At 42.8% G+C, this 13581-nt stretch overlaps 1 protein-coding gene across 1 annotated transcript; it reads left to right on the top strand.

The window, feature by feature from the left end:
• The first annotated feature begins 308 nt into the window (after positions 1-308).
• On the top strand, positions 309-11259 carry SPESP1 (sperm equatorial segment protein 1). Its single transcript, XM_074354162.1, has 2 exons — positions 309-494; positions 10054-11259. Exons 1-2 carry the CDS (start codon positions 425-427, stop codon positions 11070-11072), a joined length of 1089 nt encoding a protein of 362 aa, XP_074210263.1. The 5' UTR covers positions 309-424; the 3' UTR covers positions 11073-11259.
• Positions 11260-13581: the final 2322 nt, after the last annotated feature.

Here is a 13581-nt window from a genome sequence, read left to right as displayed (position 1 = left end):
CTGTGCTTCCCCGTCAGTGGCACTTCCACCTGCTGTAACGGCCAGGTGCTTCGTCTCTCCCATGAGACGCTTCCCCCTGCTCAGGGACCATGTCTTAGGCAGGGACACGAGTGCAGGTTCCCAGGTGAGCCGCCCCCCGCAGGCCCCCCCCCTCGAAGCCCGGGGTTGCCTGGTCCCAGGCCTCGCAAGCACGTGCACAGGGCGCGGGGCGCCGCGCGCGGTGGCCCCGCCCTGGACGTGACACGCGGGGCGGGGCCTCGGCCTTCACGCCCCGCCCCCACCCCGCTGCGCATGCGCGCTGGGGCGACCGTTGTGGGCGCTCGGTCCTGAGGGGCCCTCGGCCGCCGACGCCGTTCCCTTCCTGCCTGAGGTCCCCGCCTGGTGGCCCAGGACGTTCCCGACGCATGGCGGTGTGCTGTGGACGATGCCCATGAAGTGCTTCGTCCTGCTGGTTGCGCTGTTGGTATGGCCTTCATCCGCGCCGGCGTACCCGAGTGAGTGGCGCCCGAGGCGGCAGCCGGGTGTGTTCGTGCGGAGCCCCCGGCTTCGGGCCGCTCGAGACCCGGCTCGTCCCTGCCCGGCCCCCACCTGCGTCCCTGGCGGCCCTGCCCGGGCCAGCCCTGGGCGAGGTGCGGCCCTGCCCGCCCGCCCGCGCCGCGCCGCGCCCTCCTCCAGCACCTGCCCTCTGCTGGCCGTGACCCGGCCGTGACCGCAGGCGGTGACCCCGGCCGTGGCCGGGCCCGAGGGCCCCCAGTGAGACCGGGGCTCCGAGCTGGGTACGGTGGGCGAGCGGGCCTCTGCCTCTCCCGCGCCCCGCAGAGAGGCCCGTGTTCCCCGGGCCGCTGACCCGAGGTCGCCGCAGGCGCGCCGGTGTGTGTGATGCAAGGCGGGCGCGCCGGGTGGGCGGGTGTTGCGGTTTCAGCCCGGGCGCAGCCTCTCGGACGTGAGCAGAAGCTTGCGGCCCCGGCGTCCTGGTGCGCGACGTTCTCGGCGCACGGCCGGCGCGTCCCCGGTGTGCTGTCCCGGCCGCTCGCCGCCCTTGACGGCGGAGCGGAACCTGCGCTCCTCGCTGTCCGGCCCTTTGCCGGCCGAGCTCAGCCTCGCGGGTAGACGTGGGAGACGCGGAGGCCGTGTGGCTCGCGGGCAGCTGCTGGACAGTCGCCGGCCCGCTGTGCGCCCCACCGGCTGAGCAGAATTACGACTTTCCACCTGTGCCTCCCTCCCCAGCAGCTGAAAACCGTAGGGTCATATTCGCGGTCCGGAGACTGCGGTGTGAACATCAGCGGGCACCTAGCGGCATTTCGGCGCCCGAGTCCAGTGCCTGGCGTCCGGCGTTCCGGGCAGGGCTGTGAGCTCGCTCATCTGGTCTACCTGCTGTGCGTCGCAGCAGTTGGTAACCCTGGGCTTTGGTTTACCTGAACAAATAAAATTTATCGGGTAGGTGTGAAAAACGTACCGCAGTGCTTGCTGGCTATGTATTTCAGACTTGTTAAAAAGCCTTAGTTAAAAATTAGATTTCAATAGTGAAAACACAGCACAACCTAAATTGTAGGTAGTAACGATAAAACTCTGAATCAAGTGCCCTGGATAACTGGCCGCTGCCGGCGCTTACGGGTTAGTTGTTTTAAACAAAATCTTTGCAAAACTTGCCTTTCTTGTTGTCGAAGACAGCACATACCAAAGATACTACCTTTTCTTGCTGTCCAGGGGCCGCCGTTACTGACACCAGTTACTGCGCTTGGGGGTTGTAGGTCAGGGGGTCACATACGTGGAGACGTCCGCCGAGGCGACGTGAGTGCTGTCACACAGCATTCTCGGAGCCTGCTGGGTGCTCACCTCCGGGCAGTCTCCGGCCTAGCTGCGTAGTTTCACGGCCTGTGCTTTTTGTTCGTGCCCTCTTACCTAAACTTTCTTAAGGCTTGTAGGAAATGAAAAGATGCTTCTCAGAAAAAGGAATGACGTGTGTTGAAGATACAGATGATATAAGACACAGGAAAATACGTACAGGTCATAGATCATAGAGGATATCTTAGAAAATGTGACTTACGTCTTTTCCACAGAAGTGGATTAAGGGATATATAGGGCAATGCTAACTAACATGGTTGCTTTCTCTGTGAACCCCGACTTATCATTGTGTTTGATTTAAATTAATCGTGTGTTTTTTATTTTATATGTCCACTGTCCCAACAATATTGGCACGAGAGTCATATAAAAATTGCTCTCTGATGCCAAAGAAAAGTCACATAGGTTTTCATAATGAAAAGTGCATCTTTAATAATTTTTTTCTGAATACTAACACAGTTTTGAGGTTATCTTATACAAACATTACTTCTATTAAATAATTACATTTGTTGAAAATCTCTGTACTTCTTGTAGCTGCCTGTACCTTTTTAATAGGCCCAACTCAAGTTTGGCTGGTACTGGTTTAGTCTGAATTCAGCTTGGTACCAATGAGACGTGGGTGTCCAGCAGTCTGCACTCCCTACAAACATATATGTCCTGATGGTGCTGGATCGACACCTTTTCACTATACACTTAAATTTATATACCTTCAGTTAATTTCCTTATATCTGATTTTTCCATGGTTTTAGGTTTTTTCCAATTTTTAAAACCATGCCTCTTTAATGCATTTGCACTGTACAACTTGCTTTCTTATTTTTAAAGAGAATGCTTTTTGCTTTTTTAAAAAACTATAATTTCTAAATAAAATAGTTACATAAGTACTTTAACTACCTATTAACTACTATTAAAATATTGTTAAAATAAATTATATAATTTGCCTTTTATAATTTTAAGTCACTAAATATTCATGGGCCTGAAGCTACGAACACAAGAATGTGAAATATTAGTTTGAGGGCTTTTTGGTGGGGTGTCACGAATAACTGTTTTTTTCCCTGGTCATCTCTTTGGGTACATCAGCCAGCGTAGAGCTAATGATACAGGATTGTTTTAAGCTAGGATAACAAGACCTCTTAGCTTGGTTCTCTAGATGGGGTTAAAAGAAGGCTCAATATGTGAGTCTTTGGCATCTATCTGTTTTTAGGAAGGCCTTCGTCCTGATGGACCACAGAAGGCAAGCGAAGTAGTAAGGCAATAATTACTCAAATCTGTTGGCAACTGACTGGAATTGAAAAGGAAAAATGGAAAGGAAAAGCAGATTCCTCTTATTTCAGTACATTCAAAAGGTAAAACTCTCCTGGTTCTGGTGCTGCAAGTTCATGTCACGCTGTTTCCAGGCCCAAGGCCACAGTTCTTGGAGGGGGTCTATCAAACCCGAGAAGGGAACACACCTCGTTAATGTTTTAGATCATGAGGAGCATGTCGTCTAATGTCAGTGTCCAGAGGGTGACCTTTAGGGGTATAGTCGTTCATTAGCCTGTCTATTAATATTTTATGGGAAAAAGTCCTGCCTTTCTGTTCTTTTGAGCTGCCTTGTATGTTTTTTTGATAGAATCTCACGTGCTTTTAAGACTTGTTTTCTGACATTAACCTGTTGTACCAAGACCACTTTATATGTCCTGTGACTGGAATGGAGTTAACCATCCTTCTGAGGAGACAACGTAGAGCACGGCGTTAGAGACACAGTGCTGAGGACGTGTGTCAGTGCTGGGATGATACTGTTACTGGGGTCATTTCACTCAGCAGAACTAGAAGAGGTGCATGTCAAGGTCATGAATTTGTTTTGGCTCATTACGTTTTGACATTACGCATTAGATAACTTTTTGATGTTTAACTCTTCACCTAAACTAAATTTGTATTTCTTTCTCAAAACAGTTATAGTGAAGCTGTTTTGGTTATCTGTTGCAGCGTGACAGATTACCCCCAAATTCTGTTATTTCTCAAGAAATAACACGTTGTCTGGACTCAGCCGGGCAGCTCTTCTGCGCACGTGGTGGCACTGAGGTTACTCGTACAGCTTGTGTTCAGCTGGAAGCTCGGCTTGGTTGAGAACGTCCAGCACAGCTTCTCATCTTGCAGGGTCTCTCTCTGCATGACTTCTCATGGTTCAGTGGTCTAGCCCAAGTGTCTTTATCCCATGGCAGCTTGCTTCCAGGATGGAGCTGTATAGGCCCCCAGCATACACACTCTTACCAAGCCTGTGCTGTGTCAGACTTGCCAACGTCCTGTAATGGGCCAGCATCACACAGGGTGAGCCCGTGTTGAGTCTGGGAAGGAAGCGACTATCTGAGAGCATAGCTACCAAGAAATGCAGAGCCAGAAAGTTACATTTCTTCTTTTTAGCGTCATTGAGGCGTAATTGACTAGTAAGATTTGTAATGTTAAAGAGTACACTGCGGTGATTTGACATGTGTATGTCTTGTGCAAGGATTCCCACCATTGAGTCAGTTAACACACACCACCTCACGTCTTTACCTCTTTGTGTGTCATCAACCTAGTCACCATATTACACACTCGATCCTGAGGCTTTGTTTGTCTTATACCTGAAAGTTTGTCCCCTATTTCCCTTCCCCCCAACCCTACAGTTACATTTCTTTAACTAGAATGCTTAATTAATATGAACATAAATGTTTGTTTGTTTTACCTGTCAGCAAAATTGAAATTTGAATTAACAAATTATAGAAAAACTACCAGATGGAGAATAAGATGCAGTGTTTCTTTTTGTGATCGTTCTTTGAGTACACCCTCTAACGAAGCACAGGTACTACAACTTTGATTTGAGCTGGGAGTACTTTAGCTCAGTTATTCAAGTTCACTTTAATTCGAAGGTGTTGGTGTTTTAGCTGTCGGTTCTTACATGACAACAGCTTTCAGGTATTAATTCTTACTTGCAACGCTTAACGTCTGTGAAATATGGGAAGTCTGTTCTTTGTGAGCTCACTTCGTGAAGGGAAAATATAAGCAATCTGTTCTCCAGAGTTAAGGACATTCAGCCAGAGTCTGGTCTGCCTATAAATGATTCTACATGTGGGTTTACGTTAAGCTTTATACACAAGAGTGCTGATAAGACCATTCTGGTTTTCACACTTGTGGTAATAAACATCCTAGTTATATTTGCATCTTTTAAAAAAATGAGCATCCATGATTCTTGGTCAGATTTTGAGTGCAGTCACCAATTGCCATATCAAGATTACAGGCCAAGGGCAAAGTTAAAACATAGGAGTTCTTAAAGCACAAAGATCAGATGTATTCCATTGAACTTTAACTTTTTTGTCTTTATATGAAAGTTTAAAAATTTATCTTTCATTGTTTACTGAGCTACTAGGTTTCCCCCAGTTATATGGAATATTTTGCTGCTACCTTCAACTTACCAGGTATTTATTCCTACACCAAACCACATGTTTAAATTAACAACATTACTGGGCTTTAAGGCCTTCGTTTTTTAAAACATAAATTGCATTTTAAATACATGATCAGATAGCACCCATCTTATACTAAGAGATACAATTTTTTTTTTAGAATTCCATCTTACAGTGTTTTTGAGTGTGTTCTTTTGTATCACCTGGGTGTTATATTATGTGTACGTGACTCACCACGATCTTTCGGTGTCAGCGTTTTACCAGTTGGAGTGAAAGGTAGAAACCTTGCCTCCCTCTGCCCTCTCCCGTTCATAGTATAATTGTCGTAAGTATTTCCTTTACGTACATTGAGAGCCATGTCAGACAGTGTTATAATTTTTGTTTTAACTGTCAAACATCATTTGGCAAACTCAAGAAGAAAAGGAAAGTCCCCTGAATTTGCCCATATTTTTGCTCTTTCTGTTCTTTCTTCCGTCCCAGTGTTCAGGATTCCTTCTTTTATCATTTCCTTTCTGTTTAATGAACTTCATTTAGTCATTCTTTCGTGGTCGGTCTTCTAGTGACAACATATCTTAATTTTTCTTCACCTGAGAGGTCTTGGTTATCTTATTTCTGAAGGATATTTTCCTTTGATAAAGAATTCTTGGTTGGCAGTCCTTTTTTTTCTTTCAACACTGGAAAATTATTATTCTGTTCCCTTCTGACCTCCACGATTTCTCATGAGAATTCAAATTGTCATTTAAATTGTTTCTCTCTTGCTTCTTTCAAGATTTACATAGTACTTCTTTCAATATTTTTTCTTTTTCTTTAGAGTTTTCAGAAATTTGACCATGATATTTCTTGACATGGATTTCTTTGGATTTATTCTGTTTGAGATTCACTCAGCTTCTTGAATCTGTAAATTCATGTCTTTTGCCAAATTTGGGAAACTTTCAGCCATTAGTATGTCTTTGAATACTGCTTCCAACTTTCTTTCTCCTTTCCTTCCAAGGTTCAGATGACATGAATGTGAGACCTTGTAGTTACAGTCTCACAAGGCCCTGAGGCTCTGTCCACTCTTCTTTCCTCCCGCTTCCTCTGTGCTGTTCAGTTGGACGATCGCTGCTGTTCTGTCGTCAGCGCAGTGCCGCCTTCCTCTTCCCCCTCCTTTCTGCCATCGAGCCTGCCCATCGAGCTTTTTCACTTCATAGTCCTCTAAATGATTTAGAGTTTGTCTAAAATTCAGCTTTAATTTTTCATTGCTATAGGCAATTAACCAGTGCACACTATTTTACTAGAAACATTCATTGTACTTTAAAATCAGTTTGATGCCAAACCTCAAGCCTTTTCTTTTAAAAGCCTTTAGCTAAATACATATGCTATTAATTTAAAACTGTTCTAGTTTACAGGCTCATAATTAATAATGTCATGAACTATAACCAAGCTCATATCAAAATAAAATATAATTCATATTAAGTATTATCAGAGAATTATAACACATTTTAATGGAAAAATTCTATTTGTCCTTATGATTTAACAATATTATGTAGGTTTATAATAACCCACATTTTTTAAGAAACCAAGTGTTTGGTTTGTAACACATTTCAAGTGAAATCCTATTTTCACATTATATTTATTTATTTTTCAATACAGTTCTTGAAAAGTTTAGCTATATTAGCTCAAGTGCAAAAATTCAAATTCTGCATAGGTTTGAATGTGCCCTATTTACTTTCCAGTTTTGTATTCTGTGATAACTACACAATCACCATACAAATAAAACACATAAAAATACTTTTTTTTAAAAAAGTAAAGTTTTTAAAAATTAACTATCTTAAAAGCTTTTGCACAGCAAAGGAAACCATAAACAAAATGAGAAGACAGCCTACAGAATGGGAGAAGATGTTTGCAAATGATGCAACTGACAATGGGCTAATTTCAAACTATACAAACAGCTTATACAGCTTAATAACAAAAACAAACAAACAACCCAGTCAGAAACTGAGCAGAAGACCTAAATAGACATTTCTCCAAAAAGATACCCAGATGGCCAGCAGGCACATGGAAAGATGCTCAGTGTTGCTAATTATTAGAGAAATGCAAATCAAAACTAGACTGAGGTATCACCTCACCCCTGTCAGAATGGCCATCATTAAAAAGTCCACAAATGCTAAATGCTGGAGAGGGTGTGGAGAGAAAGGAACCCTCCTACACTGTTGGTGGGAATGTAAATTGGTGCAGCCACCATGGAGGACAGTATGGAGATTCCTTAAAAAGCTAAAAATAGAGTTGCCATATGATCCAGCAATCCCACTCCTGAGCATATATCCAGAAAACTGTAATTCAAAAAGACACATGCACCCCAGTGTTCATAGTAGCACTATATACAACAGCCAAGACATGGAAACAATGTAAATGTCCATCGACAGATGACTGGATAAAGAAGTTATGGCATGTTTACACAGTGGAATACTATTCAGCCATAGAAAATAATAATGCCATTTGCAGGAACATGGATGGCTCTGGAGATCATCATACTAAGTGAAGTAACCCAGAAAGAGAAAGAAAAATACCATATGATATCACTCATTGTGGAATCTAAAAAAAAAAAAAAAGACAAATGAACTTATTTGCAAAACAGAAATAGACTCACAGACATAGAAAACAAACTTATGGTTACCAGAGGGGAAGGGGATGGGAAGGAATAAATTAGGAGTTCAAGATTTGCAGATCCTGGCTAGTATATATAAAACAGATAAACAAGTTTATACTGTAGAGCACAGGGAACTATATTCGATATCTTGTAGTAGCTTACGGTGAAAAAGAATATGAAAACCAATATATATATTCATGTATGACTGAAGCATTATACTGTACACCAGAAATTGACACATTGTAAACGGATTATACTTCAGTTAGAAAAAAAAGAAATTTTATATTAACTTCCTCTCACTTTGAAGTAATTTTGTGTCTAGGGAGTAAAACATAGATATCTAAAGACTCCTTCAGTGACCAACTTCAGTCCAGTTCCCTTTCCTCAGAGGCGAATACCTGCATGAATTTGGTGTGTTATCCTTTGAATCCATTAAAAAAAAATTCTCAATTCGCAGACAGAATGCATGCTACTATGTCACTGACCCATAAAAAGTTACAAGGATCATACAAAACCTCCCTTATGTTTTATATCTTTTTTCACTCATCATCATCAAATGTGTCTTGGAATATGCAAAACTCTTCTCAGCATGACACAAAATGCAGAATCTGCTGTTAGAAGCTATGTCTCTAGGAGACAAGTCTGGGATCTTCCCACTATCACATTGCCTCACTAAACTGTTCTGATTAAGATTTTTTTAAAAAAGAAATATGCTTTCAATTTTGATTAAACTTCCATCTGGTCTTTCTAAGTTGTAACAGAAGAGTTGAGAAAGGAGATAAAGTATTTTTGCACTATTTTGTGCTTGCCAAAGATAAGGATAGCAGAAAGCTGGTTGCATTTTGCCTGCAGAGGGAGGGTTCGGCCAGGAGGTGCTCATCAGTGCTCAAGGCAGTAAGTCACTTTGTGTCTGTGACAGTGGCGAGGTCAGTTCAGAATTCTAGCACCTAAAATTAAAACCTTCTGACTTTGGACTGCGGAAGTTGAGCAGAATTTTAGAATATATTATTTCAATAATATTATATTCAATAATTATATTCAATTCAGTAATATTATATTCAGTAATCTTTTATTTTCTGCATTATAAATGAGAGACTTTACCACTCAGATCCTGCAAAATGCCAGTACAAATAGAGCCAAGACTAAAATGTTGATGATTTAGATCAGGAATCAGCAAACTTTTTCTGTAAAGGGCCCAAGAGTAAGCATTTTTGGCAACATGGTCTCTGTTGCAACTATTCAGCTCCTGAGGCCAAAAGCAGCCATAGAGAATACATTAACAAATGGGCAAGACTGGCCAGGTTCCAAAATACCTTTATTTATAAAAACATTTGGGTGGATGTGATCCACAGGCTGTAGTCAGATCTTTGCTGGGTTGAAGGCAGTGGTACACTGGTAAATGTTTCACAACTGGCTTTTCTGGGGGATGGGTAAGCCCTAATTTACAGCATTTGCCCATTTACATGGTGCAAATACTCTCACCATGGTCAACTTCACGCTACCTACTTGACATCACTTAATAGGAAGGTGACAGAGATCAACAGTGGCACCCCAGTGCACAGCATTTCTCACGAGCATAAACAATAGTAAAATGAGAAAAAATAGTAAGAAAGGGATGAGTTTCGAATGTTTATTCCCTTTGTATTGAGTGCATTTTATTTAATTGTAAATGTGTATAATTTAATTTTTAATGATGTCTCTATTTGCCATCTGACTCACAAAATTTCTAAAAATTTACTAATTGGCTCTGGTGAGCCAGACTGGACCTACTACGGCACACCACTGTGTCGGAGAGCATAATCCAGAATTCTGTCTTAGTGAGTTTCCTGTTGAATCATAAATTATATGGGGGAGTAAAAGCAAAGACATACAGAGAATTGTGTTAATATGCAACTTCTGCACTAACCTTGAAAAAATGATTTTGTTCATTTAAATGAGAGTTGACTGTCAAAGATGGGGAGGGTGTAGCTTAGTGGAAGAGTGTGTGCTTAGCGTGCACGAGGTCCTGGGTTCAATCCCCAGGGCCTCCATTTAAAAAAAAAAACCGTGCTTTATTTCTTGGCTCTTTATCTCAACTTTAGCATAAGAAGTAAATTTAGGCCAGTAGATTCTGTCAGCACGTCATGCATGGTAATAAACACCACTTCTGTCTGGTTTTTCCTCAAGGACTAACTGTGATGCCTGACGAAGAACAAAACTTGAATCATTACGTGCAAGTTTTACAGAACCTAATACTAAGTGTTCCCACCAAGGGGCCAGGTCATCAGAGAAAATCAAAGACTCCAAGTAATGTTAATTCTGCAGCATCGAGAGTATCAAAGTTTAAGGAGGTGAAGTCGCACGATGAAGCCACAGCTGAGAACGATGTGTTGATCAGTCCTGTCACTGACGAAACTACAACTTTCCCTACCAGGGGCTTCACGTTGGAAGTAGAGAGGGAAAAACACACTAAAAGCACAGCGTTCTGGTCAATTAAGCCAAATAACATTTCTGTTGTTTTACATGCGAAAGAACCTTACATTGAAAAAGAAGAGCCGGAGCCGGAGCCGGAGCTGCCTGTAAGACAGACTGAGGCACCGAAGCCAGTGCCAAATGCCACCGAACTGCCCACAAGGGAGAACACCGTCGTGGACACCGCCACAGAGCTGGAGGACGTTCCTCAGCTCTCGGGAGACTACGAAGCGGAACAGTCTGAAGCACTGACGTTTGAAGAACACCCACAGGATTTGTATAATGAACGCATCCTGAAAAAAATTTCAGATATCAGTGCGCAGGTGCAGCGGGTGCCTCTTCCTGAGAGCCTCAAGCCAGAATACAGAGCGGACATCGAAGCTGCCAAAGAGCACCTCAAACGGAGCCTTGCTCTGGCAGCCGCAGCAGAGCATAAAGTGGAGAAGATGTACAAATCTCAGATGTTACCGCTAGGGCGGAGCAGCGGGGGGGCCGACGACGTTGAAACTGTTATTAACGTGCTGTATAATTCTAGATCTAGGCTACCTGAATATTTCAATATTAGGTATGTTCCGCCAGGGATGAGAGCAAAAGCTACTATAGTATCCAACACATTGAGAAAAATACTTTGTGTAAGTCTAGGGGAAACGGAAAACCTTATTAGGAAGCTATTAAACAATAACATAAAAATGTTAAACCTACTTAATACCCACGACAAAGCTGACTTAGGCTGACTGCGTTCATTCACAGAAGAAATAAGCACATTAGTGATTCAAAAGTTGTATAAAATTTTTCTGTTGTAGTTCAGTGTGCTAACATCTCTTCATGTCACGTGTTAACGAAAATTTTTCATATGCACTAAAAACCTAACAGTTAAAAATAAAATTTTTGTTCAGGAATTTGTAGTTTTTTCTTGTTAATTTTCAAAGTTATGAAGATCTAATCTTTACAGTGGTTAAGCTTTGATTTTACTTGAATAGATTAGTTAAATTCATTCATTTTATAAGACTGAAGAGACTGCAATCTATACATGTAGCTGATTTTAAATAATTGCATAGAAGTGTAAAATTTTAGTATATGTGATCTTGACTGCTTTTTCAGAGAATCTGAGTTTTCTATTTAAAAAACAGCACAGTTGGAGCTTGTATCAGAGCCGCTTTATCTGAATGCGTGTGCGCCTTCTTTGGTACGTGGATGGTGTATCAAGATACACCCCTGCTCCTTTGCTGTTACGTTCTTTTGGAGCGTGAGTGAGGGACTGTGACCTGGATTTGCAGTGCAGTTATTCTCGCTGTGTCTTCTTTTTGTTGGTCTGTGTACATATACACTGAAGCTTTGCAAATGTTTTATTTGGGAGTATGACTAATACCCTTAAGGTTTCTGCAATATTGTAATTATGGTGAAGATGATTCTCTTTCATTGTTTGACTGGTATTATATTTAAGTTCATTTATTTATTCATTCATCTGTCCAGTCATTTATAGTTCAAGAAGGATTTACTGACCTTTTATTACATGCAGGACAAACTGCTAGGCTTTGGGGACACAATAGAAAGACTTAATTCCTTCTCTCTTTGAAGTTATATTATAGCAGCAAAGACAGACATAACCTCCAACACTTTTAACATTCCTTTTGTGCTAAGTCGTTGTGGAAGTGCTGAGAAGTTTGACCGCCCCGGCCCAAGATCGATGGGGAAGCTGCCCTGAGAGAGTGGTGTGTGCAGTGACAGCTCCGGGTAGGGGCGCGGGCAAGGGAGAGGGGGCCTTCCAGGCAGAGGGGCAGTGTGTGTGGGCGCCCTGGGCTGAGAGTGAGGGTGGCAAGCTCAAGGAGGCGGTCTGTGTTGTATGGAAACACTCTGGCCTAGATTGAAAGCAGACAGAAGCGCCCGAAGCCCGGACGAACCTGGCTTAGACCAGAGGGAGGGAGGTGGCGGTCGCGGTGGAGTCAGCAGGGTTTGGTGACTGAACGGACCATGGGGACTGAGGGAGGAGCAGCGATCAAAATAATTCCCACGTAATTCCTGTGTTGTAAAAGGGGCTGCACAGTTTTGTCCATAGTAACACTCTTTACTACTGCTGCTGATTTTTTAAAAACATGTGCAACAGCAAACAGATTAATGTAATGAAGCCATGTACCTACACCAGTTCCAGCAGCTGCCTGCCAGTGAGCGGCCCGTCTCCCTCGAGCCCCTGCCCCTTTCCTTCTTCCCTGTTTTATGTTGGATTAAGTGTCAGATACTTTTTCATTTTATCTATAAATAGAACAATGTGATGCTCTGTAAGCTTTTAAAAAATCACTACTGCAATATCACACAAAGATTTAACCGTTTTTAGATCGTCGAATCTAGTCAGTGTTCAAATTTTCAATTGTCTAATAATTTTAAAATTTAGGCTATGTTTGTATGAATCAAGATCAAGATCTGAAAGTTTACATGTGGAGATTGGTTGATTTCACTCATTAAGTCTCTGTTAACCTAAAGATTTCCTTCCACCTCTTTTTTCCTTTTCCCCTTGAAACTTATTTGTCAAAGAAATGGTCGTTTGACCTGCGGTTTTACACAGCGAGGACTTTGCTGAGTGTGTCCCCACAGTGCCGTTTAGTCTGTGTTCCTGTCCTCCGCACTTTCGGTGATTTGGTCGTTGGAGCTAGAGAGGCTTTATTAGACCCAGTCTGTTTGCTTTTGTTTTTGATTTTTGTCAATATCGTATTGTATTCTTCCGTCTGGTATGTCACTTTTCTATGTTTAGCAGCCTTCGGTGACTCTTGCCTAGGTAGATTCATTGATCAGCTGTTGCGGAAGGGGGCTGTCGTTCCTTCGTTGGCTGGAATGTGTCTAAGAAGAGAAAGTCCCTCCCATCCGTTGAGTCCCAGTGGTCCAGTGTGTATTGGAAAGGCGTCAGATGCGTGAATCTTCCTCTGTGTTTAATGGTTTTCAAAATAATTAGTTCATAGAGTCCTCCAGTGGTGACCCGTTTTAAACACTTAGATATTTATTCTTTTAGAGCAGTTACGTGCTGACAGAAGAATTAATCAGGAAGTGCAGAGCTCCCATCCCCTCCCTCTCCTCCCCCGTAGTCTCCGCTGTCACTCACATCTCGTGTTAGTGTGGTGCACGTGTCTCGGTTGGTGAAGCAACGTTGACCCCTGTCATTGCTGAGGTCCGCAGCGTACCTTTGTGTTGTAGGCACATTCTGCTGGCTTTAACAAATGTAAGACGACGTGTGTCCGCCATTGTGGCGTCCCG

Source organism: Camelus bactrianus, chromosome 27 (genome assembly GCF_048773025.1).
Source record: "Camelus bactrianus isolate YW-2024 breed Bactrian camel chromosome 27, ASM4877302v1, whole genome shotgun sequence".
NCBI lineage: Eukaryota > Metazoa > Chordata > Mammalia > Artiodactyla > Camelidae > Camelus > Camelus bactrianus.
The sequence above is the reverse complement of the archived record's forward strand: the minus strand, read 5'-3'. Positions and strand labels throughout refer to the sequence as shown.

Excerpts from the sequence above, each read along its gene's own strand:
- SPESP1 (XM_074354162.1), top strand. The coding sequence starts at position 425 with ATGCCCATGAAGTGCTTCGTCCTGCTGGTTGCGCTGTTGGTATGGCCT. Across the intron at positions 495-10,053 it reads ATCCGCGCCGGCGTACCCGA|GACTAACTGTGATGCCTGAC; the intron begins GTGAGTGGCGCC and ends TTTTTCCTCAAG.